The sequence below is a fragment of the Hypanus sabinus genome, chromosome 22 (genome assembly GCF_030144855.1).
Source record: "Hypanus sabinus isolate sHypSab1 chromosome 22, sHypSab1.hap1, whole genome shotgun sequence".
Taxonomy (NCBI): Eukaryota; Metazoa; Chordata; class Chondrichthyes; order Myliobatiformes; family Dasyatidae; genus Hypanus; species Hypanus sabinus.
This window is the reverse complement of record NC_082727.1, coordinates 68,279,739-68,307,134: the sequence shown is the minus strand read 5'-3', so window position 1 is coordinate 68,307,134 and position 27,396 is coordinate 68,279,739. Positions and strand designations below refer to the sequence as shown.

The following is a 27,396-nucleotide window of genomic DNA, read 5'->3' as shown; positions in this document are numbered from 1 at the left end:
AATAATTTCTCATGCATATTGAAGACATAATGTAATTTGCGGTCACACAGTTAACTTAGTCCACGTCAGCTCTCAGAGCAATTATAACAATGTTATTTCCTCTTATGTTTCTGTATTGCACTCCCTCTCTCACATGATTCGCTGATTACTAGACCACTTTCTACGAGGAATAATTTACAGAAACAATTCACTTCCCACCGTTGGGCAACTGAGGTGGGAGATGTACTTCAATCTATTGCTGTCAGTTTGATTGAGAGAAGATACATTGATAAAGGATCAACTTAGATTTTTCCATTGTATGGCACAATATTAGGATCAAATAAACCATTCTTGTCTTTAAGTAATTTCTGAGAATCTGGCAACTAAATCTGCCTGAAGAATCTTGCATTCTATACCTTTAGGTAATGATCACGTTGCTCTTCGCCGTAATCACTATCATCTTCTTCATCGCTTCTCCAGGACAAACCATCTGGGTACTTATTCGCCCATGCCTCCTCTGTAGGACTGGGACTGAGATCCTCCTGTTCATTCAATGAACAAACACCTATTATTATGGCTTTCACTATCCAAGTCTACACTGTATTATAAGTAAAAGCAAATGGCAGGGAAGCAAGGAATACAGACAGTGCATGGAGAGAACTTGCAATGGGACTTTACATACATTCTTTTTTAGTTTTGGCTTTTTTGTTAAACAGCAGGAACTGAGCTATTGAAAGGAATTGTGTGTAATAATAGTAGTGAGCCCAATTTTGTTGCTTTGAAGTTCATACAGTAAATGTACTCCTGCAGTGCTGTTGCTTTGGTAGTTCCAGGATTTAGTCATAGCAATATTGCAGAATGTGATAAATTTTCAAATTAATTTTGTGTACATCTTAGAGATCAGATTGCTGTGCATGTCCTGAGTCCGCACCACAAATACAATTACAAGAAAACCTGCAGACACTGGAAAACCAAAGCAACTCATACAAAATGCTGGAGGAACTCAGCAGGCCAGGCATCATCAATGGAAAAGAGTAAACAATCGATGTTTTGGGCTGAGCCCTTTCATAAGGACTGGGAAAAAGATGAGAATTTAGAGCAAGAAAGTTGGTGGGGGGGGGGGGGAGAGAAGCAATACAAGGTGGTAGGTGATAGGTGAAACTGGGAGAGGGGGAGGGGTGAAGTAAACAGCTGGGATGCCAATAGGTGAGAAAGAGAAAGGGTTGGAGAAGGGGGAATCTGATAGGAGAGGGTAGAATACCATGGAAGAAAAAAGGGGGAGGAGCACCAGAGGAAAGTGATGGGTATAGGTAAGGAGATGAGGAGAGAGGGAAACAGGAACAGGAAAGGTGAAGGGGTTGGGACAATTACCAGAAATTGAGAAATCAACATACACGCCATCAGATTGGAGGAATACAAGGTGCTGCATCTCCAGCCTGAGTGTGGCCTCATCACAGCAGTAGAGGAGGCCATGGACTGACATGTCAGAATAGGAATGGGAAATAGAATTGAAGTGGATGGCCACTGGGAGATTCTGCTTTTTCTAGCCAACAGAGTATAGGTGCTCGTAGGTGCAGTCTCCCAATCTACGTCTGGTCTCACCAATAAGCAGAAGGCCATACCAGGAGCACCAGATCGAGTAGATGACCCTCAACAGACTCACAGGTGAAGTGTCACCTCACCTGGATTACATACAAATTACTTTGATGACAATATTTGACAGACATGTTAAAAAAGAGAATGGCTGTTTAAAAGTTTATTAAAAAATTAAAATTGTAAAATACAAGAAAATATTGAAAAAAAGTTAATATTGGAGAGCACTGGAACTAAAAGACCATGCACATAGAACACTGTGGAAGCTGAAATGCAGAAAAAAGATGCTAGACATGCAGGTTCTTCAGGTCAAAAAATATTTCCAGAGAAAAATGGAGTTAATAATCTTTCATGACTATTTCCAGAATTTTCTCTTTTCATTTTAGAGTAACAGTACTTTCAATACTGTACTTCCATATTTTGTAAGACATATTGTGTTCTGTTTTGAACAGTTGTTCATAATATTGGGCTTATTCAGCAAGTTTGTAAGGACATTACAACTCTTAATTCTGGATAATTAAAAAATGCAATTCCATATGAAAAACACAGCCAACAGAGAAATAAACTAAATTATAAACATTATTAAAGAACAAAGAACATCAAACAGAAACAGACTTCCTTTGAATGTAACCTCACTAGTTGCCAATGAACTACTGAGAAAGCTAGACTTGTTTTGATGGGTTTAACATTATCCAATTCTCATCTATCTTCACTGTGGTTGAACCATCAGTGATAGAAACTTACAAGCACTTGAAAATTCAGTAAATTGGTTTCTCACCTCAGTCACTAACAGGATGCCATACTGAATGAACTTTCCTACAGCATCATTGAAAATCTGGTACACGGCCTGACATGGCTACAAGTACAAACAGACAGAATTAAATTAGACCAATTAATGCAGGATTAATATAATTTCAGTGCTCCAAAATCTACCAAATTTGATAAAAATATTGTGGTGGGGGAGCACAGTGGGTTAAATAGCATGTATACAAGAAGTGGGCAGACACTATTTTGGGTCGATTCCCTTCTTTAGGAGTGTAAAGAAATGGGGGGGGGGGTTAACCCGAGCACTGATGGATGCTAGACAAATTCGGATGAGGCATGCTATCATCAGTCAGCTCTCACTTCACCCCTTTCACTCACCCTTTTATACTGGCCATCTTCCCATTTTCTTTCCAGTCCTGAAGAAGGGTCGCAACTTGAAATGTTCACTTTGTATTTCCCTCCATAGATGCTGCTTAACCTGCTGAGCTCCCCCAGACAGACTGAAGTTTTCCAGCATCTGCAGTCTATCTTGTGTCTCCATAAAAAAATGTTGTGGCTATAAACCACATTATGTTCAATCAGGATTCTTAATTATCAGTTAAATCAAGATTGCATATGAAGTTTGTGCACTCAGTTGGCACTTACCAATCCCACAATCACCTCATTGGAAAGGAGGTGACACAGATCAGCAGCTGTACGAATAAGCCTTTCTTGACTGACAGTTGGATCCAATCTGTCTGGCCCTGAAGTCTTTTCCTTTAGTATAGCACGGAGGGAACAGGCTGTAATACATTGAAATAAAATGCAACAAAGAGATAATCAAGTTAGAGTGAAAGATTGTTCACATCCATGGTCACTTTTTAAATTGCATCTGGCTACTCTACTACATTCCCAAAATACACGGCTTGTAATACAAATTCCTTGTACTTCATTGTGCATTTACACTTAGTAAAACAAAAATATTATAGTTTACTCATTAGATAGTGCTTTGCTGACAGATGCTTTCACATCATGTAGCTTATATGCAATTCTAAATACAAGTATTAAATGTCTAAAAATTAGTTTATTAACAACCAAGTTCTAACAGTAACTGAATTTTTTTCCACATTTCCTTAGTATGTCCTTGTAAGAATCATTCAGAATACTGTGTCCTCATTGGTCCATGTACATTGTTCTTGTAGCAATATTTCATTAGAATGGCAGGTGTGGAAAGTGACTGAGCTAAGATGATATTCTTTGCATATGTGGAAATCAGCCATAGAATCTTACAGACAAGAATCTTTTCCAAGTTGGGAGTTTGAAGGAGCCATATTTTATTAGACCACAAGACATAGGAGCAGAATTCCACTATTTGGCCTATTGACTCTGCTCTGCAATTCATTCGTGGCTAACTCTTTCTTCCTCCTCCTCAGCCCCATCCCCCAGCCTTCTCCCCATAACCTTTAATGCCATATCCAATCAAGAACCTATCATGCTCTTCCTTCAATATACCCAACAACTTGGCCTCCACAGCTGCCCGTGATAATAAATTCCACAAATTCACCACCCTCTGGCAAAAGAAATTTCTCCGCAACTCTGTTTTAAATGAATGCCCTTCTTATCCTGAGGTTATGCTCTCTTGTCCTAGACTCCCCCACCATGGGAAACATCCTTTCCACATCTACTCCCTTTAGGCCTTTCAACATTCCCTTGTTTCCTTAATGTTCCCATTCATCCCCGCAAACCTCTCATTTGAGAATGAACTAAAAGGGGTTCTAAAATTATTAAAGGAAATGATAAGATCAATAGCTAACTCTCACCTAGTGAGTATCAGTAATTTAATGCTGCAGCTTGTAGATTGACAATTCTAATAAGAACCCTGGGCTGCCCTGTATTAAGCTTGAATATTACATTAACTTAATGGCTTAATTAGAAACTAAATTAAAATAATCAAATGATAAATGAAAATGCAAAAGGACATCCTAGACATTGCCCTAGCACCAATGTCGAGATGTTAAGCACTTACCAAGTATTGCTTCTGTGAGAAAAACCTGAAAAATGCCATTGCTGTAGAAATTCAGCTCAAACAGGGCTGGAATTGTTGTGGTTGGTGCAATAAAGAATTCACTGTTTCGTCGGGAGCTTCTGACATTGACACAGTCACCCAGTAAATGTAGGGCATGCGTTACAACATCTTCGGAATTTCCCGAAAACCCTAGATCAAAGTCCCGAGCCAGCACTACCTCCTTCATACAGAAAAAATCTTCTACCAACTTGGATAAGTGGACACCCTAAACAAAATTAAGTGCCAAATTAAATTTATGTTAAGTAGGATCACATTCACTTTTTACATCTGCAATTATTGAGAGATTTTTGCAAATTATGAAGAGATACTCTACAAACAGTTGCAATAATCAAGTAGAATATTGATTGCAAATACAAAAATCTGTCATTTTCCCCAGCTCATGCTTCTTCCAAGATAAGCTAAGACGTGTACACAATACATTTTGAGTAAGGGCACCAAAGAATGATTGGTATTAGTATATTATTGTCACATGTATCAAGATATAGTATAAAGTTTGTCTTGCATACTGTTTATACAGATCAAATCATTACACTATGCATTGAGGTAGAACAAGGTAAAACAATAACAGTGAAGAATAATGTGATAAAAGTACAAAATCATAATGAGGTAGATTGTCCATCTTATCACATACGAGCTCTGTTCAAGAGTCTGATAACAATGGGTTAGAAGGTGTCTTTGAGCCTGGTGGTATGTACTTTCAGGCTTTCGTATTTTCTTCCTGACAGGAGAGGGGAGAAGAAAATGTCCTCAGTGAGTGGGACTTTTATTATGCTGGCTTTTTTTCCAAAGACAGTGGAAGTATAGACAGACTCTATTCTGGTTCCTGTGATGTGCTGAGCTGAGTCCACAATTTTCTGATCTTATTTATTTTTCTACTGATGCACTGCCTTAGGAAATACAATCACGGTAGTAACTCAATGTCAAATATTGAATTACCACACCGGACTAAGTCAAATCCATGTAATTTACATTTCTTGTTCTTAAAGATTCATCATTATAACTCTCTTAAGAAAATACTATAGAAGGATTTTATGTGTTAGGAATTAACATATAGGTAAAGGGTACAGTCTATGCATGTATAATTTTTATTGAGTAATTTTGGGATTTGTTTCATGTAATTGCCATAAACTGCATTTGAGACCTTTTACAACAATCAGCCAGTGTGATGTAGCAAACCATTTGGTGCAAATTACTCCTTATTATGGCCTCATGTTGGTCTCTTCCATAAGCTCAAAATGCAACTTTCTACTCCCAAAGTACTGCAGCAAAATGCACCTTGGACTTTTTCACCATGCTAGTAGGTGCCAGTTCACAAACTCAAAAACTCTCACCTCCCTGTGTCGGTACAGCAACAGACATGCAACAATATGAGTGGACATCACAGCAGAACACCTGCTGGCAGCTGGAATATAAAAAAGACATGACAATCAACAAATGGAAGGAAATAAGACAACACAGACATCACTGTGTAGAAAACACATACTTAATTCATTATACATGTGATCAAATATGCTAGAAGTTTCCATATGTTTCACTGAAGTTTCCTTTTGGAAATAAATGAGTGTTTTGTAGCCAAGTAAAAGACTTGTGAAATACTACCACAAGTGCATAAGCAATTGAGCCACATCTGTCCACATGCTTCCAATATAACTCTCTCCAGCAACAGGAAAGGAGTACAGAATGATATTCTGTACTCTCTTGTCCCCTAGAATCAATCATACAAAACTTGTTGCCACTTTATACAAGATTGGAGAAAGTACTGCAAGTTATACAAAATTTACAATAGCCCATTTAATCCGATTAGCCCATATCACTGTCTACAGTATATGTAATAAAAAACTGCTCCATTTCATCTAACCCACGGGTTCCCAACCTGGGGTCAACAGACCACTCAGTTAATGGTATGAGTCCATACATTAAAAAAACAGGTTGGGAAGCCCTGATCTAATCCTATCAGCACATCCTTCTATTCCTAGCTACCTCATGCATGGAGCTTTCAGTTGAAATCACTTGGGTTACTTGTTTCAATTTCTTCAGGTTTCACATTCTAGTTGAATTTAAACTACCAATAAAACAGTTTGCAACTTCAGCCATCACCTTAATTTTTTAAATTTGTATTGTTTTAAATTAAAATGAATGATGAATTTGAAATCAAAGAAAATTCAAAGCTTTAAAAGGATTCTAGCTATACTTACCGTAAAGTGCGTGCCTTGCTACACTGCAGATCACTTGTCTCTTGTATTGCTCATCTGAGAAATCTCTGGTGTTTATAACTGGTGCAGACTCTTGCTCAACATGATTGAGGCCTGGTCTAAATGGACAAATCAGAGTGGAGTGAAACATGATAGGATTTTTTAAATTATAAAAGCCACCTATATATACATTTTTCAAAAATTAGGAACATATTATGCATTACTAGTCTTAATTAAACTGCATACATTTAACAATATTAAAAAGGATTCTAAAATTTTGATTTAATTTAGCATTAAACCATTCACTCATTTGAGATTTCATTTTATTGATAAAAAGTTTCTTCCAGAAATCCAGTGATTTTGCAATCTTAACAGAAATAAAGAAGTGCTTTTAAAAGAATTTTTCATAGATTAAAACCACTGCATCATAGGGTATGATGCTGTGGGAAGAGTTTATATGAAAAACTCTGGTGGTTTGGGTTGGAAACACAAGATGCAAAATATTTCTTCCAATTGCTCCATTGACTAGCAGCATCAGAGGCATTAAATCACTTAGAAACATATTAAAGCCATGCAAACGTACACTTGCATTAAAAAAAGACAGATAACCATCAACTCTTCACATCTTTACTATTACCGGTGAAAGTTCTTGCAGGATACTAATTAAAGATGCTCAGCTATTTGGAGTTTAATAATGCAAGTGATCTACAGTATGTGCTTCCCATTACAAACCCAAATCTTACCTATCTGTGATAATAGCTGGCAGAAGAACAACTTCTAAGGAAAGTGTTGCAGGCAATGGACGGTTCCTCTGAGCATCAATGTATTCCTATAGAAACAAAGCTTACATTTTTGTATTGATATTTTCACCCATGTTCCAAACTCTTTTTTTTAATAAAAGTGAACCTAACATTTGTAATGGAGAACTGAGACATGAATTTTGAAATTGCTAATTGGCCAGATGCTAAAATAATTAACAAAATTAAGCTATGTTTTGTTTCACTATGAAGATAAACAAGGACTTGACTCCAAAGCCAACATGTCAAGTCTCCAGGGCCTGACTAGGTTTTCCTTTGGACCCTACAGGAGGCAAGTGCAGAAATTACTGGGACCCTAGCAGAGATATTTTAAACATCCTTAGCGACAAAAGAGGTATAATAGGAGGATACCCAATATTATCCTGCTGTTTAAAAAGGCTCTAAACATAAACCAAGAAATTATAGGCTGGTGAGTCTGACATCAGTTGTGAGAAAGTTCTTGGAAGATATTCTAAGGGACCAGATATACAAGTCTTTGGACAGACATGGACTGACAGCATGGCTTTGTGGTGTGGTAGGTCACGTCTAACCAATTTACAGAGTTTTTCAAGGAAGTTACCAGGAAAGTGGATAAAGGCATGGCATTGGATGCTTATAAGGACATTAGTAAAGTATTTGACAAGGTCCCACATGGAGGCTGCTCAAGAAGGTTCAGTTGCTCTGCATTCAGAATGAGGTAGTAAATTGGATTAGACATTGGCTTTGTGGGAGAAGCTAGCAGAAGGTTTCCTCTCTGACTGGAGGCCACTGACTAGTGGTGTGCCACATGGATCAGTGCTGGGTTCCGAGTTGTTCGTCATCTATAATCAATGATGCAGATGATAATATGGTTAACTGGATCAGCAAATTTAAGTGGACAGTGAGGAAGGCTATCATGGTTTATAGGGAAATCTGCATTGGCTGGAAAAGTGGGCTGAAAAATGGTAGACGTGCAAGGTTTTGCACTTTGGTAGGACCAAGCAAGGTGGGTCTTACACAGTGAACAATAGGGCACTAAGGAGTGTGGCAGAACAAAAGGATCTGGATTATAGGTCCATAATCCGTTGAAAGTGGTATACTAGGTAGATAGGGTCATAAAGAAAGTTTTTGGCACATTGGCCTTCATAAATCAATGTATTGAGTACAGAAGATGGGATGTTATGTTGAAGTTGTATAAGACATTGATGAGGCCTAATTTGGAGTATTCTGTGCAGTTTTGGTCACCAGCCTACAGAAAAGATGTAAAGAAGGTTGAAAGAGTACAGAGAAAATTTATAAGCATGATGTGGACCTGGACAATCCAAGTTATAAGGAAAGACTGTTTAGGTTAAGACTGTATTCTTTAGAATGTAGAAGACTGAGAAGAGACTTGATACAGGGATACAAAATTAAGGGGTAAAGATACGGTAAATACAAGCAGGCTTTGCCATGAGGTTGGGTGGGACTACAACCAGAGGTTATAGGTTAAGGCTGAAAGGTGAGAAGTTTAAGGGAATTGAGGGGAAATTTCTTCACTCAGAGGGCTGTGAGAGTGTGGAATGAGCTGCAGCTGAGCTCGATTTCAACGTTTAAGACCATAAGACATAGGAGCAGAATTAGGCCATTCAGCCCATTGTGTCTGCCCTGCCATTCCATCATGGCTAATCCAGCTTCCCACTCAACTCCATATACCTGCCTTCTTGGCCATATCCTTTGATGCCCTGACCAATCTGGAGGCTATCAACTTCTGTTTTAAATATACCCACGGACTTGGCCTCCACAACCAGCCATCTCTGGTAGAGCATTCCACAGATTCACTACTCTCTGGTTAAAAAAAAATCCTCCTTAGCTCCATCCCTCAATTTTGAGACTCTGCCCTCTAGTTCTGGATACCCCCACCACAGGAAACATCATCTCCACATCCACCCTACCTAGTCCTTTCAAAGTTAGGTAGGTTTCAATGAGATTCCACTGTGCCTCACAGCACCCCCCCCCCCACAACATTCTTCTAAATTCCAGTGAGTACAAGCCTAAAGCCTGTAAATGCTCCTAATATGTTAACCCCATCATACCTGGAATCATTCTCATGAACCTCTTCTGGACTTTCTCCAATGACAATACATCCTTTCTGAGATATAGGACCCAAAACTATTGACAATATTCCAAGTGCAACTTGACTACTGTCTTTCAAGCCTTGGCATAACCTCTTTGCTTTTATATTCTATTCCCCTTGATATAAATAAATGTTTTTGTAATTTTTTCTATTGAAGTTCATCACCAAACATTTCCATAAGATGTATTTCAGACATTGTACATATATATTATATAATCATATATATCAAATAAAACTCTGCGAAGTATTTATCTGAGGTATACACTTAAAGAAAAGAGTGGAAAGAAAAAACAAGCAAAAAGAAAAAACTATGTACAAGTAGGGAGTGATCTTTTTTTTTACAACATATTGATTTGTGAGAATAAAATCAGGCCTTTGAGGCATTATGTAGTTAAACCATTTTTCCCAGTATGAATCAAATTGTTCCAGCTTATGATTAACAGATGCTGTTATCTTCTCCATTTTGTAAATGTCCATTGTAATTTCCATCCATGCATTTAAAGTTGGGCTCTCCTGTGATAACCATTTCCTAGTAAGAGTCTTTTTACTAGCCACCAACAGTATATTCATTACATATTTATCTCTTTTCAACTATTCTTGAGGTATATATCTAAAATATATGGTCTTACTCTCTAAGGGTATTTCACATTTAAAGATGTCTTGTAGGGCATTGTGTATCCCCCTCCAATAGTTTTTGATAACAGGGCAGTCCCAAAAAATATGATAATGATTTGCATTTTGATTTCCACAATTTCTCCAGCAAACAGGAGAGGGTGTAATAAAATATCTTATCAAGTTTTTCCATCCAAACTCCCTTCATTTCTGTGAACTGGTACACTTCCATTGATACCTCCATATTATTGTCCATTCTTCCTCAGATATAATTATCTCTCCTTCCTTCCACCATTTTGTTTTAATGTATGAAGTCGAATGTGTTTTAAGATTTGTCAACCCCTTATACATACTTGAAATGATTCTACTATCGTTATCTGAATTATATGCTTTTTTAAATAGCTGTATCAAGCAGGTACTTGCCTTGGTTACATTTTTAAGTGTCTTATTAACATATTGTCGCATCTGTAAATAACGATAAAAATCTTGTTTTTCTAATAAGTGTTTCTCTTTAAGCATTTCAAAACTGAACAGTGTTCCTTCTTTCATTATGTTGCAAAGAACTGTTATTCCTTTAGCTGTCCAGTCCTTAAATCTAGCATCCAAAAATCCGAGTCATATGCATACCATTTAAGAATTGCAATATATTCCTCTAGATTATATTCTTTTATAGTAGTTTTCCATGTTTTAAGAGTCAATTTCACCCATGGGTTAGCAATAGTATTTATGTACTTTTGCAGGTTGTTATCAGCCAAAATTGCTTGTATGGGGTTGGGAGGTACCCGCTCCTCAATGTTTTTCCATTGAGTGTCATATGATGGGTTGCACCAACATATCACAGCTCTCAACTGTGCTGCAAAATAATAATCTCTAAGGGAAGGTAGGCCCCATACCCCCTTTTCCTTTGCTAATTACAAAGTTTTGAGAAGAACTCTAGGCCTTTTACCCTGCCAAATATACCTTGATAACGTCTTGTTCCATTCATTGAATTGATTTTGATTAATCTCTATTGGTAGGATCTGAAAGAGATATAACAGTCTGGGCAGTGTATTCATTTTAATAGACTCAATCCTTGAACTGAGACTGAAAAAAGGAATCAGGTTCCATCTTGCCATATCTTCCTTAATTTTTTTTTATATAAAGGCTGATAACTACATTCTGATAATTTTGTCAAATCTTTTGGCATAATTATGCCCAAATATTTGAAAGACTCTGTGTGCCATGCCCAGGGGTATCGACTTTCAATTTCTCTTGGTGGGCTATAGTAATATGAAAGTAATTGGGTTTTATCTATGTTGATCTTGTTACCTGATAATTGACCATATTGTTCAAAGGATTGCATCAATTTAGGTAAAGACTATGTTGGTTGCCCTAGATCGGGGGTCGGCAACCTGCGGCTCCCGAGCCATTTGTGGCTCTTTCACCTCTGTGCTGCGGCTCCCTGTGGCTTTGGGAAATAATTGGTCAGTATTTAATTAAAATGTATTTTATGTTAGTTTGTTAGCTTTTGAAATGTAATTCTAAATTTGAAGATTATGGTGATCTTGTACAATGTAAGTGTGGCGACACATTTTCTGACACATCCGAAACGGCTCTCAATTAGCCAGCATTCCGGCTAAGGGAGATTGCCTACGGGGGTTTGTGAGTACGTGTCTTTTGCAGCATCTGCGTCCATGGGGGCTGGGTTGAGGGAGGCTTAGAAGCAAGGCTGTTTAGTTCGAATAAAGTTATTCGACTGCAGTTTACTGACTGCCTGAACACACCGCTGCAACGTGTTTTTATCGCTATTAATATACGTCACCACTGCCAATACCTGACACCCGCCAGTGCGCGATTTCTTTAATTTTTCGATCCAAGGTAAGCCAACTATGGAGAATTCTAAAAAAAGAAAAGTGACTGAAGAAAACAGAACGTTTAATGATACGTGGACAGATTCATTTGCTTTCACTGTTGACGAGACTGGTTTACCGGTATGCTTAATATGCAATGAGAAACTAGCAAACAACAAAAAGTCAAATGTCGCAAGGCATTTCCAGAGTAAACACGCAGCCTTTGCTCAAAAATATCCGGATGGAGATGAGAGAAAAAAAGCCGTTTCGGAACTGATGCGGAAGGTTGATCTGAGCAAAAATCATTTCCAGAAATGGATGAAGTCAGGAAAATCAACGACATACGCCAGTTATATTGCCGCTCAGGAAATAGTCAGGCACGGGAAGCAGTTTACAGATGGTGAATATATAAAAGAATCTTTCATTAAGATTTCAGAACATCTATTCACGGACTTTAAAAACAAGAGTGAAATTGTGCAGAAAATCAGGGATATGCCCCTCTCTGCAAAGACTGTCAAAGACAGAACCATAAAAATGGCAGAAGACATCACAAGACAGCAAATTAAAGACATCAATTCAGCTGTGGCCTACTCGATTGCCTGTGACGAGTCTAAAGACAAAGGCGATATTGAACAAATAGCGTTGTTCTGCCGGTATGTAAACTCTGCCGGGCCACAGGAAGAACTGATTGAGTTGATACCTCTAAAAGACCAAACACGGGGGGAGGACATCTGTGAGGCTGTCTTGAATTGTTTAAGAGCCAAAGGAATAAAGACCACCCATCTGGTGTCAGTAGCTACTGATGGGGCTCCGAATATGACGGGAACGCACAAGGGATTTGTGGCTTTACTGCAGAAGTCGCTGGACAGAAAGCTGCTGACTTTTCACTGCATCTTGCACCAAGAGGCACTGTGCGCTCAAACATTTCCTCCGGAATGCACAGAAGTAATGGATGTTGTCATTCAGATTGTCAATAAAATAATGGCAAAAAGTTTAAATCACCGTCAATTCCGTTTGTTACTGGACGAGATGGAAAGCGCATATTCTGATCTCCTGCTGCACAACAAAGTCCGGTGGCTGTCCAAAGGGGAGGTGCTGAAACGCTTTGTCGCGTGTCTGGAAGAAGTGAAAACTTTCCTGGGCAGCAAAGGGCTCAACTTTCCTGAGCTGGAACAGCCAGGGTGGCTGGAAAAGCTACACTTCATGGTAGACATGACAGCGCACCTGAACACGCTGAACACAGCTCTTCAGGGGAAAGGACGCACAGCCCTGCACATGTTGGAGGATGTCTTGGCATTCGAGCGCAAGTTGACAGTGCTTGCCAGAGATTTACAGAAAGGCACTTTGTCTCACTTCCCCAATTTGAGAGAGTTCAAACAAGGTCACGACATGATAATTTCGGAGTATTTACATTCTGCAATCATCGCAATGCAAACATCGTTTGGGAAACGCTTCTGTGAGTTCAGAGAGGAAAAAAACACATTATCCTTCCCGGTCACTCCCTTAAGCATCGATCCTTCCCTACTGAATACGACTGCATTGGCAGGTGTGAGTCAACCTGATCTTGAGATGGAACTGGCCGACATAGCCGACAAAGACATATGGGTGTCCAAGTTTAGACGCTTGACAGCAGACCTTGAAGATGTTGCCCGTCAGAAGGCCGTTCTTGCTCAGAATCACAAATGGAGTGATATTGAAAACCTTCCAAATCCGGACCAACTTGTGTTTGAAACATGGAATGCTGTGCCCGACATTTATGTAAACATGAAAAAGTATGCGCTTGGAGTCCTGTCGATCTTTGGATCCACATATGTATGTGAGCAGGTGTTCTCCAACATGAACTTTATTAAAAACAAACATCGCGCACGCCTCACAGATGACAGCTTGCGATCCTGTGTAAAGATGAAGGTGACGTCATACAGCCCTGATGTGCAGACGCTGTGCGCTGAGGTCCAGGAGCAGAAATCCCATTAACCAAGTATGATAAATATTTTAATTGCCTATTATTTTATGTATATTCATATTTTTTCATTGTTCAGTGAAATAGTCCTTTTATTTTTCAGGCTGACAGCTGGCTGATGTTATTTTTGGTTTGCTGCTGGTGGAAAATTTAAGTTCGGCGTTTTTCATAAATACAAGAAGGACTCAAATAGACATTGAGTATTTTACTTAAAAGTAACTTTCAACCCAACGTCTTTTTTTCGGAGTTCAAAATGTTTTTGTTGCATGCAGAAATGTAATTTCGTTTTCTCTGCAGGAGTTCATCAATCTCATAAATGCAACACATTATAGTTTGTTTATACATAGCATAAAGGCAAAAAAAACGTTGTATGCAGTGTTATTTCATTTTAAATGTCAAACGGGTTTTGCGGCTCCCAGTGTTTTCTTTTCTGTGGGAAACGGGTCCAAGTGGCTCTTTCAGTGGTAAAGGTTGCTGACCCCTGCCCTAGATAGATCAAAATGTCATCCGTGTTACAAGCCAATTTACGCTCTGTCCCTTTAATAGTAATTCCCCTGACATTTTCATTTTGTCTGATGTATTGAGCTAATGGTTCCAGATATAATGCGAAGAGTAGCGGTGACACAACCCTGTCTCATGCCCCTTTCTAGGGTAAGACTATTTGATAAATATCCATTGATTTTAATCCTAGCAGTAGGGTTGTCATATCGTGTCTGTATAGTTTTAATAATTGTGTCTTGGAAACCAAATCTATGTAAAACTCCGTAAAGAAAATTCCAATTAACCGAATCAAATGCCTTTTCAGTGTCCACTGTTGCTTCGATTTTATTTTTTTGTATATGATCCATAATGTGAAGTGTTCTTTGTATATTGTCTTGTGTTTGGCGTTGCCGTATAAAACCTGTCTGATCGTTACGTATCAGTGTGGGTAGAAACTCTTCTAATCGTTTGGGCATGATCGTTTGGCCATTATTTTAGGTAAATAATCTATAATCTACATTAAGAATGGTTATTGGTCTAAATGAACCGAATTCCATTTTATCCTTGCCTTCTTTCGTTATAGCTGAGATTATCACTTCCTTTCAACTGGGTGGCATTTGTGCCTTTTTTAAAGCCCAGTTCAGTGTGGGGAGTAAAACAGGAATTAACTCATTTTTAAATTCTTTGTACCACTCTGCCGTATACTCATCTGATCCTAGTGACTTGCTTAATTTAAGCCTACTAATTGCAGCTTTTAATTCAACTTCAGTTATGTCAGCAGTCATCATTCTATTTTGTTTTTCGCTTAAAGTGGGTAACTCTAGAGAATTCAAGAAGGTATCAACTTGGGTTATGCTTCCCCCTGGAACTTTGGAATATGGAATTTTGTAAAACACTTCAAAAGCTTCTTGAATTTCACTTAACTTATTTTTTATCATTTTCATTCTTCCGTCCCTAATTCTATGTATTGTATTTTCTGCTATCTTTTTTTTTCAGTTTCCACACCAGTATTTTCATAGATTTTGATCCACTTTCATATTATCTGTTTCAGAATCATTAAATTTTTCCTGATTTCTTGCGTAGCCAAACTATTAATTTCATTCCTAATTCTTTTAATTTCCACTAATGTATCCTGTGCCAAATTTAATTTGTGTTTTTTCTATAGTTCATTCAGCCTATTTTGTAATTCCTCTAATGTTTTATTCCGTATTTTTTCTTATATGAAGATCTTGCTATAATTTTCCCTCTTAAGACAGCCTTCAGAGTATCCCATTACCATTAAATTGTAAGTAGAGACCAATTTTTAAAAAAATTTGTTCCTTAATGTACGGATCATTGAGTAGACTTGAATTTAGTTTCCAAATAGTATTTTTTGGTTGTAGGTGTATCAACAGATAAATATATAGGTGCATGGTCACTTACATCTATTGTCCCAATTCCACAGGTGTTTATTTTGTCTTTGCCTTTTCCAAATGTTATTAAATAATCTATTCTTGTATATACAGAATGGGGAGCAGAATAATGAGTGTAATCCCTTCTGTCCGGGAAAAGGTCCCTCCACATATCAATTAAACCAACATCCTCAAAAAGTGTATTAACTTTCTTATGTAAGGATTTTGTTTCATTGGTTTTTCTATTGGAAGAGTCTAAGTTTGGTTGTAATTGTAAGTTTAAGTCTCCCCCACATATCAGGAGACCTTCTGTTTCCGCTACCATAACATCAGTAACTTTCTAAAAGAAACCGTATCACTTCCCGGGGGTGCGTATATATTCAATAGAGTAACTGAATTTCCGTCTATATTCCCCCTTACCAGAATATATCTGACCTTTTTATCTCCCATTTCGAATACTTTTTCAAAATTTAGCTTACTTGAGATAAGAACAGCAACTCTTCTCCTATGTCCTGATTTATATGAGGAGAAAAACAAACTAGTGAAGCCCATTCTCTTTAGTTTTCTATGCTCATTATCACTTAAATGAGTTTCCTGTAAATATACTACATGGCCTTTTTCTTTTTTCATTTTGGATAAAATTCTATTACGTTTGATTGGATTTAATAGCCCATTGACATTAAAAGAAATTAATTTTATTTGTCTGTAGCCATCTGTATTTATCTGTCAATGTATCATTGAAATTAGCAGAATAAAACTTAATCGATCTACTCCCTGAACAAATAAGAACCAAGAAATGCAAATAATAACAAAAATGGCAACGAACCTGTTTTAAGGCTGAGGTCTCTAGTAGATGACCCTGTGTTGAGCTAGAGGAAATGTCTAGCTGTGGGGGATAACCCCCCCTACTTGTGAGTTGAGGGCCCCCATTGCAGTATTTACACAGAAAAGATTTCCCTGTGTACTCCTCCTATATATATATATATACACACCCCCACACACACACATAGATATTACATACATACAAATATATGCACATATATATTGATATATATTCTCATTTTGGTGGGGAGAAAGGAGTGAGCGAATAAAGAATAACAACTAAATAATATAAAATCCACATTATAAGTATTTCTTGAGATAGGTACATCACCATCTACTTTTGCTTCCGTTTAGCTTCTCAACATTTTTAAAGTTAACCAAACCTTATGGCTCTTCTGGAGGGGGTGAGGGCTGTCTTTGGAAAACTCCCGGTCTCTTCCTGATATACTTCTCTCGGCCTCCTCCTTTCTCCTGCCTTCTCGATTCTCGCACTATTTCCCAAGCGGAGTGGGATAATTCCTCTGCCAGGCTTTCCCTCGGTTTGATCACCCTGACTGGCAACCCTCTGGCCTTCATGTCTGTAGTCGCCTCTTCCACTGTCTGATACAGTTGGATCCCATCTCGATAAAACACTTGAAGTTTAGCAGGGTACGGAGTTTGAAATCTAATCCTTTCTTGCTTTAGTATTCGCTTTACTTCAGAGTATTCTTTACGTTTCTGCAGGACTGCAGGGGGGTAATCTTGGTCGAAGTATATTAATTTAACGTCTAAAAACACCCTTTTCTTACCCCAGGCCCTTCGTAGAATCTCTGCATTGGTACTGTACCAAAGGAATTCAATTATTATTGAGCGTGGCTTATCTGCTCTATCTTCGGTAGGCTTCGGGATGAGTGCATGATGCGCTCTCTCAATTTCCAGCTCCAGTGCATCCCGCAGCAACTTTCTGACAAACTCTGTCATAGACAAGCCCTCTGCTCCTTCGGGAACGTTGTAGATTCTGATATCTTTCCGCCACGATCTTCCCCCCAGGTCAAGCAGTTTACCTTCTTGGTGATTTAATACTTTTATCGTTTTACTCAGTATCCATTCCACGTTTTGAACGTGATCTTCCAGCTTCTCAATTCGAGTCTCTACCACCACTATTTTTTGATTGACGTTGGCGAGCTCTGACTTAATATCATGTAGCTGCTGCTTTATATCTTTCTGGAACTCCCTTATCTCCTTCAGAATTTCGATCATATTCGCTGCTTCACCTGAACGAGGACCAGCGTCCGCCTCGCTAGCACGCGGTCGGGTAGGAGAGCCGCTCGCTGTACTCTCGGCCTCAGGCTCTGCAGTGTAGCTTTTTTTATTTCCATTTTTTTCCCCGATTCTTGCCCTCTTTTCAGTTCAAATATTTTTCAAAGAATACTATATTTGATGGGTTAACGGGGCTTAATACACGTTTTTCTGGAGGAGCTAGTGACTTAAACTGCCATTCTCAACAATGACGTCACCAGAAACCCCCTTGATATAAATATCAATATTGCGGAGTTTCAAGATGGCGACGTAAACATCTGCCTTTTAGGCGCTCTTCACTTTTCTAACTATAATCACCCTTTAATCAAATCTTTTCGAATTTAATCAAATGAGTTGATATTTTCGATTGACTTTTTTTTCTTTTAAAACTATATTTGATCTAACTTTGCCGAACTTAAAATGGCTACAAGTAAGAAATCGTCTAAGGAGCCTTTATCTATCGATGCAATTTCTAATCTTCTGGACACTAAACTTGCAAGTTTGGATAGCAAGCTGGAAAGTAAAATGGCAAGTTTGGAAGACAAGCTGGAAAGTAAAATGGCAAGTTTGGAAAGTAAAATGGCAAGTTTGGAAAACACGTTTACCACGAAAATGTCTGAACTTGAAGGAGCTGTTAAATCGCTTGATACTAAGTTTCAGTCACAGGCAGCGGATATTCAGCGGCATGAAGATAAGTTGGAGACCCTTGAAAAATTAATTGTTGAAAAAGCATGTACACTTGAGGAGTTGGATAAGAAGTTACAATCGATTCTTAAAGTTGTAAATCAGCATAAGTTTAAAATTACTGATCTCGAAAATCGATCTCGCAGACAGAATTTGCGTATTATCGGGTTTTCCGAAAAAGTTGAGTCCGGTGATTTAACTGAATTTTTCTCTAATTTATTGTGGGAAATTTTCGGTGAAGGTTTGGAAACTAAACCTGTTATTGACCGTGCTCACAGAGTAGCGAGGTTTTCGTCTATGACTGATAAACCACGAGCGGTGATTGTTCGCCTTCATTATCCTCGTGAGAAAGAGCTTTTAATTCGATTAGCTCGTAAAAAAGGTATGATTTCTTACAAAAACTTTCAATTTCGAATTGTTGAGGATTATTCTTATGAGGTTATGAGAGCCAGAATCGCTTTTAAACCAGTGATGGCAGAGATTCACTCGATTGGACTTAGACAAGCTTTAATGTATCCAGCGAAGCTTAGAATTGTGCTGGACGACAACAGTCAACTATTTTTCAACACTCCGGAAGAAGCGAAGAAATTTGTTGAAGAATTTCGATCATCTACTGCAACTTGAACTATGTGTTATGTGGAAGATTTTTCGGAGAGAGGATATCTTTCTATTTTAAGTTTTAACCTATGAAGCTGGGTTATAACTTTTTATTTTTTGATCTATGGGTCCGTTTTTTTTTACTAGCATCATTGTTTATAGATGTTCTTTTTAATTTTGATAATATCTTTTTTTTTCTTTCTGTTTTGGTTATATACGTTTATATTTTGCAATAATGATTTACCTTTTTTTTTAAGATGTCGTTTCTTTTTCCCGTAAGATTCTGTTTTTTACAAGCATTTATCTGTTTGCCTGTACTCAGATATGGGACGAATGTTTTGGATTTTTGGTTTTTTTTTATATATATTGTACTGTTTATTATATCCCTTTTTTTTAAATATTATTTTGTCTTTTAACAGATTGCTGAACTCACATTTGTATTTAGTAATATGGCTTTTTCAAAATGGCGTTTCTTCTTCCCATAAGTCTTTGCTTTTGAAACGTCATCTTGTATTTGAACATGGGATTTTTTTTAAAGGTATATTACACTTTGAAATTTTGACGTTTATACTTTTTTTATTAATGATTGTTTGTTGTATTATATTAGTTTTCTTTTATTCTGATTGATATATATATATATTTTTGCAACTCTATATCTTAATTTGGGTGTTATATAGTTTTCTTTTAATCTTTTTTATAGAGCTGCCATCTTGAAATGGGGGTAATATTAGTATTAGATTATGCGCCTGCCGCTTGGCTTTTTTTCGAAGGGTGGGGGGAGGGGGTAGGGATCTTTTTTCACGCTTTTGCTTTTTATTTTTTTGCTTTTAGTTTATGGGCCGACTTTAAACTATTAATATTGTTGAGGTGTCATGTTCTCCGGTTGCTCCTGAATCAATTTTCCTCCTTCCTGAATTGTGGGTTATGTGTCTTTCTAACCTTTTATGATACACACAATTAATATTGGTATGATGGATAGATCTGTTAACTTTATCTCCTGGAATACTAATGGTTTAAATCATCCGATTAAACGTAAAAAAATATTTAAAGTATTCCATAGACTGAATGCTAATATTATCTTTGCACAGGAGACCCATATCAGGAGGGAGGATAATCAACGTTTTTTTAGGTTCTGGAAGGGTCAACAATTTCATTCGAATTGTACCGCTAAAATTAGGGGTGTGTCTATTTTTATAGATCCCTCAATATCGTTTACACATCATGAAATTATCTCTGACCCACAGGGTAGATTTTTGTTGATAACTGGCTTACTTTTCCATCGGAAAGTTGTTCTAGTTAATATTTATGCTCCAAACTTTGACTGCCCTGAATTTTTTAAACGTTTATTTACTTCTCTTCCTAATCTAAATGAATATATGTTGATAATGGGTGGAGATTTTAATTGTTGTTTGAATCCTTCGATGGATAGATCTAAACCTATTCGTACTCTTCCGAATAGATCAGCCCTACTTATTAATTCATTTATGGTTGACTCGGGAATTACAGAAATATGGCGGTTTTTGAACCCTAAAGATAAAGAATTTTCATTTTTTTCACATGTATATCATAGCTATTCTAGAATTGACTATTTTCTTATTGATCATCGGTTATTAACGGATGTTATTGATTGTAAATATGATTCTGTTACTATTTCGGATCATGCACCTTTGAAGTTATCTATTAAGATTTTGGACAATTCCAATAATATCAGATCTTGGAGGCTTAACGCTACTTTGCTTCAAGACCCAGAATTTATTACTTATATAAAACAGCAAATTGACTTGTTCTTCCCTACAAACTGTACTGAAGAAATCGACAGAGGAATTCTTTGGGACTCTTTTAAGGCTTTTATTCGTGGTCAAATTATCTCATATTCTGTTGGTAAAAGAAAACAAAGATATTTAGATATTGCTTTATTGGTGGATAAAATCAAGGAAATTGATAAGATTTATTCCGTGACTCCTACCAAAGAACTTTATAAGAAGAGAGTTGAGCTTCAAATGGAACATAGTTTACTATTATCTTCTTCAATTGAAAATCAATTAATTAGGACCAGGGCTCAATTTTATATTCATAGTGACCGTACTGGTAAACTGTTAGCTAATCAATTAAAGGCTATCTTGACTAAGCGACAAATTATTAAAATTCGCAAACAAGACGGTAATTTAACTACTGATCATAAAGAAATTAATAATACCTTTCAAGATTTTTATAAATCTTTATATCATTCAGAATTTGATGGTGACCAGTCCATGATAGATAATTTTTTTAACAATTTGAATATTCCTAAACTGACTGATGAAGACCATAGTCTGTTAGATGCTCCTATTTCTATGGTGGAAATAGGAGAGGCTATCTCATCAATGAATTCAGGGAAAGCTCCTGGTCCTGATGGTTATATAGTAGAATTTTTTAAAACTTTTTCTTCTTTGCTCTCTCCTTGGTTATGTGAAATTTTTAATGATGCGTTTGCTAAGAAGAGATTACCTCAATCTTTTTATGAAGCTAATATTTCTCTAATTCTTAAAAAAGATAAAGATCCTACTTTATGTACATCTTATCGCCCTATATCACTATTAAATGTAGATTCTAAGATTCTTACAAAAATTTTAGCTATTAGATTAGAAAAAGTACTATCTCAGATTATTTCAGAAGATCAAACTGGTTTTATGAGGAATCGGTATTCCTTTTTTAATGTTAGAAAATTGATTAATATAATTCATACTTCACCACCCACAATCCCAGAATGTGTTATCTCATTAGATGCTGAAAAAGCTTTTGATAGAGTTGAATGGATATATTTATTTAATACATTGAGAAATTTTAATTTTAGTCCTAACTTTATATCATGGATTAAATTAATATATCATAAACCTGTTGCTTCTGTTTTTACAAATAACTATAGATACTCTTTTTTTCAATTATCTCGTGGTACGAGACAAGGCTGTCCCTTAAGTCCTTTATTATTTAATATTGCATTAGAACCTTTAGCTATTGCTATTCGTGAATCTCCTAATATTTTTGGTATTACCCGTAATGAGAAGTTATACAAATTATCACTTTATGCTGATGATTTGCTGTTATATATTTCTGACCCTGATAGGTCTATTCCCGTTATTTTATCCTTGTTGGTTCAATTTGGTACTTTTTCTGGTTATAAACTAAATTTAGATAAGAGTGAATTATTTCCTTTAAATGCACAAACTTTATTGAGTGATAGGATACCATTTAAAGTTGTTACTGATAACTTTACCTATTTAGGTATAAAAATTACTCAGAAATATAAAGATTTATTTAGACTGAATTTTTTACCTATGCTTCATCAAATTCATCAACTTACTACAAGATGGTCTCCTTTGTTTTTATCATTAATTGGTCGGATTAATGCTATTAAAATGATGATTTTACCGAAATTTTTATACTTATTTCAAGCCCTACCAGTTTTTATTCCTAAATCTTTTTTTGATAACATTGATTCAAAAATTTCCTCATTTGTGTGGCAAAATAAAAACCCTAGGTTAAGTAAAAAGCAATTACAAAAATCAAAAAAAGATGGTGGTTTAGCTTTACCCAATTTTAGATTTTATTATTGGGCAAATAATATTCGTAATTTATTGTATTGGAAACTAGATTTGGATTCACCACTGTGCCCACAGTGGGTAAATTTGGAATGTAATGAGGTAAAGGGATATTCTCTATTCTCTGTTCTTGGTTCTTGTCTTCCTGCGGATTTAGTTAAATTTAATAAACAAATATCTAATCCTGTTATTAAACATACATTACGAATTTGGTTTCAATTTCGTAAGTTTTTTACTTTGAAAAACTTTGTTCTTGATAGCCCTATCTTACTTAATTTCTTTTTCAAACCCTCTTGGACAGATCAAGCTTTTAACATATGGAAAAGGAAAGGTATAAAATGTTTTCGTGATCTCTTTTTTGAAGATACTTTGATGTCATTTGATCAACTTTCCAACAAATTTGAATTACCTAAATCTAATTTTTTCAGATATTTACAAATTAGAAATTTCTTACATAAAGTTTTACCATCTTTTCCTAATTCAACTTTGGTGGACATTACAGATTTGATTTTTACCTTAAATCCTTGTCAGAAGGGATTAGTAGCTTTTATTTATAATATGATTATGAAGATACAACCAGAAATATCAGTTAGAATTAAACAAGAATGGGAAAAAGAACTTCGATATAACATATCAACAGATAAATGGGAAAAAATTTTGCAAATGGTTAATTCTTCTTCTATATGTGCTAAACATGCTTTAATACAATTTAAAATTGTACATAGAGCTCATATGTCTAAAGATAAACTTGCTCGATTCTATTCTCATATTAACCCTCAATGTGACAGATGTCATTCAGAAGTGGCCTCATTGACCCATATGTTCTGGTCATGTCCCACTTTACATAATTACTGGAAGGACATATTTACTACTATTTCCTCAATTTGGAATATAGATTTACAACCTCATTTTATTACTGCAATTTTTGGCATACCAAATGAAGATGGTAATCAGTTTTCCCCTTCAATCAGATGAATGATTGCTTTTGTAACATTAATGGCCAGAAGGTCTATATTACAAAATTGGAAAGAAGTAAATCCTCCTACCACATTTCAATGGCTTTCTCAAACTATTTCTTATCTGAGTTTGGAAAAAATTAGAAGCACTATTTTTGACTCATCAATTAAATTTGAAGAAACTTGGAGACCGTTTATTCGACATTTTCATATGAATTAATTTGGCCTTTTCCAGACCTTCTTTCTGCTTATTCATGTTCAGGTATGGAGTTCCGGAGTTCTTTGACACTATCATATACTTGTAAACTGTTATGATTGCCCATGTTAGTTTAGTTTAGTGTTTTATTTTTCTTAATATATACTTTTTTTCACATATTTTCAATTTTTTTTTTCTTTTTTAATGGTTATTTTTTTTCATATAATCATATGGACTTGATTGATTAAGGTATTTTCTTCTGTTGATGTTTAGTAGGATATTGTTATCTTATTATCAATGTGATTTCAAGTCTATTGTATTCATAATTTACTTATTATTATGTTATTTTTTTTGTGTATATATGAAAATCAATAAAAAGATTGAAAAAGAAAAAGAAAGAATATTGCATTTGCCTTCTTTACCAAAGACTCAACCTGTAAATTAACTTTCTGGGAGTATTCCATGAAGAATTCCTAGTCCTTCTGCACCTCTGATGTTTGAATTTTCTCCCCATTTAAATAATAGGCCACACTATTGTTCCTTTTACCAAAGTGCATTATCATACATTTCCCAACACTGTATTTCACTTGCCACTTTTTTGCCCATTCTTCCAATTTGTCCAAGTCCTGATGCAATTGCACTGCTTCTTCAGCACTACCTGTCTCTTTGTATCAGTCGCAAACTTTGCCACAAAGCCATCAATTCCATTATCTAAATCATTAACAATGTGAAAAGTAGTGGTCCCAAAACTGACCCCTAAGGAATATCACTAATCACTGGCAGCCAACCAGAAAAGGCCCTCTTTATTCCCACTTGCTGGCTCCTGCCTGTCAGTCATTCCTCTACCTATGTCAGTATCTTTCCTGTAATGCCATAGAATTTTACTTTGTTAAGCAGCCTAATGTGCTGCACCTTATCAAGTGCCTTCTGAAAATCCAAGTAAAATAACATTCACTGCCTCTCCTTTGTCCACTCTGCTTGTTACTTTCTCAAAGAACTCTGTCCATCCGACACAAAATATATCCTTTGATATTAAGCTTCCAACTATGGGCTTCTTTTGGCCATGACTCAGTGATGCCCACTGTCATACCAACCAACTAGTAATTGCATCATGAGTTTGTCCACCTTATTCCAAATGCTACGTGCATTTAAATACAGCACCTTCAGTCCTGCATTCTTCGCCCTTTTGAATTTTGCCTCTGTGGTACAATTTAACTCTTTACACTGTCTGCATTTATACCCATTCATTGGCTTGTCCTTCCTTACATTCATGTTATACCCAACATCTACTTATAAACTTGCTGGTTCATTCTCAGCTCTATCATACTGGTACTCATCCCCCTGCCATATTAGTTTAAACCACTCCCAACAGCTCTAGTAAACCTGCCTGAAAGAATATTGGTCCCCTTCAGATTCAAGAGAAGCTTGGATAGGTACATGGATGGTAATAGTATACAAGACTACGGTGTGCAGGTCGTTGTGAGTAGTCAGTTCAAGTGCTTTTGGTATGGACTAGTTGAGCTAAAGGGTTTGTTTGTGTGCTGTACTTCTCTTTGACTGTAAAAGACATAGGGAATAAAATCTAGGTGTAAGAGCGACTGACATTTCCTCTGGATATTCAGAGAGCTCACGTGACACAACAAAAATGGGAAATTTAATAATCCATTCATGCCACATTATCAATAGTTTGTCTTTTACATCACAAACCCACTCATACAAATCAAACTATATATTTAAACTGCAATCTATAACATATTAATCTAAGGTAAGTCATGACATAAACATTCAGTTAACAGGAAAGCACAAATCAATCAGTGAAATTATTAGTTTCACATAATTGAAAAGGTTAAGGCTCTAAATGCTGAATTCGAGAGATGTTCACCTTAACAGAAAATGGCTGCCCGAAGTCTACTCGGACGCAGCCAAAGTTCTTACGAAGCATTCTGAAGACTCCTTGTGCAACACCCCAAAGGCTTTCTTTTTTCTTGGGCTTCCCCTAGAAAATAACATATTTAAACATTACTTGATTTACTTTAGTACTGAATCATTTAGGTTAAAGATCAGAGAAGCAAACTTGTTATTAACATAAGGTGCAAAACATTAAATACTCCAAATAAAAGTCAATTCATAACATAGAAATTATGTTAAATTATTGTTCGTATACTTCCATTAATAGTTGCTTAGATTAGTAAGTTCCAACATCTTACAATCAGTTCAGAAATATCAAAAACACTGAGCAGATCAATTAGCATTTATGGAGGGAGTCAACATTTCAGATCAATAAACTTTTAACAGTTGTAGGGAGATATGGATGGGGACGGAGAGAGTATAATGTGACAAGTTACAGAACAAGGACACCCAGGTTACAGAACTTTTAATGAGTCAAGAAAACAACTCATCACATTGTCAAGGTTATGTAAAGATGAGCAATTAAGGTAATCTTGCCAGTGATCTGCATATGCAATGAGTAGGAAGCAAGCAGAAAAAGTGACACTCCTATTCCCAAACTTTCTACAGAATAACAAAGCAATTATAATTTAGAGTAAACAACAGGTTCTGTATCCATGATCAAAACAAAATTAGTATTAAAAAAAGTTACCCACCAGCTGTTCACTGTTGTAATTGCCTTCAATGATCCGGTCATAGGAAATTCCCACTGGAATAATCATGACATCAGTAACTATATTCTCATAGAGGCTATTGACCACAATAGAAAGAAGTCCTGTCATGGCTAAATATGGTTTACCACTGCGAGACCGTGTGCCTTCCACGAATATTTCCATAAACTGCCCTTGGCGCAGAAGCTCCTCAATGTACTATGAAATAAAATAGATATACTCATGTAAAAAAAAAATCAGCCGTGCCATTATTTACTGGTACCTGGCCAATTTTCTGTGCTATCCAATTTTGAATATTTAATTCAACAAGACGTATTTTAAAAACAAACCTGCCACTATCAGCTCTGGTCTACTGGCATATTGATATGTAATACAGATACATGAATCAGAATCAGGTTTATTATCACCAGCATGTGACATGAAATTTGTTAACTTAGCAGCAGCCATTCAATGCAATACACAATCCAGCAGAGAGAGAAAAATAATAACAAATAAAATAAAACTTAATAAATAAGTAAATCAATTACATATTGAATACATTATTAAAAAATGTGCAAAAACAGAAATACTGTATATTAAAAAGGTGAGGTAGTGTCCAAAGCTTCGAAGTCCATTTAGGAATTGGATGGCAGAGGGGAAGAAGCTGTTCCTGAATAATAGATGCTGCCTTTCTGAAACACCGCTTCCTGAAGATGACCTGGATACTTTGTAAGCTAGTGCTCAAGATAGAATTGACAAGATTTACAACCTTCTGCAGCTTCTTTTGGTGTTGTGCAGTAGCCCACCCATACCAGAAAGTGATGCTCTCCACTGTACAACTATAGAAGCTTTTGAGCATATTTGTTGATATGCCAAATTGCTTCAAACTCCTAATAAAGTATGGCTTCTGTCTTGCCTTCTTTATGACTACAT

The 27,396-nt window shown here is 36.4% G+C and overlaps 1 protein-coding gene across 7 annotated transcripts in view; it reads right to left on the bottom strand.

The window, feature by feature from the left end:
• Window positions 1-27,396, bottom strand: part of gpam (glycerol-3-phosphate acyltransferase, mitochondrial) — a 189,870-nt gene that overhangs the window by 21,033 nt on the left and 141,441 nt on the right. For 6 of the 7 annotated variants that reach the window (XM_059947969.1, XM_059947966.1, XM_059947965.1 and 3 more), the window contains 9 exons: window positions 26,470-26,682; window positions 25,749-25,862; window positions 7,338-7,423; window positions 6,598-6,713; window positions 5,734-5,804; window positions 4,343-4,607; window positions 2,983-3,119; window positions 2,351-2,428; window positions 396-521 (listed from right to left, as the gene is read on the bottom strand). In XM_059947969.1, coding sequence (XP_059803952.1) covers window positions 396-521; window positions 2,351-2,428; window positions 2,983-3,119; window positions 4,343-4,607; window positions 5,734-5,804; window positions 6,598-6,713; window positions 7,338-7,423; window positions 25,749-25,862; window positions 26,470-26,682 — 1,206 coding nt within the window. The remainder of the gene's footprint in view (window positions 1-395; window positions 522-2,350; window positions 2,429-2,982; window positions 3,120-4,342; window positions 4,608-5,733; window positions 5,805-6,597; window positions 6,714-7,337; window positions 7,424-25,748; window positions 25,863-26,469; window positions 26,683-27,396) is intronic. The other variant, XM_059947972.1, reaches the window with a different exon arrangement.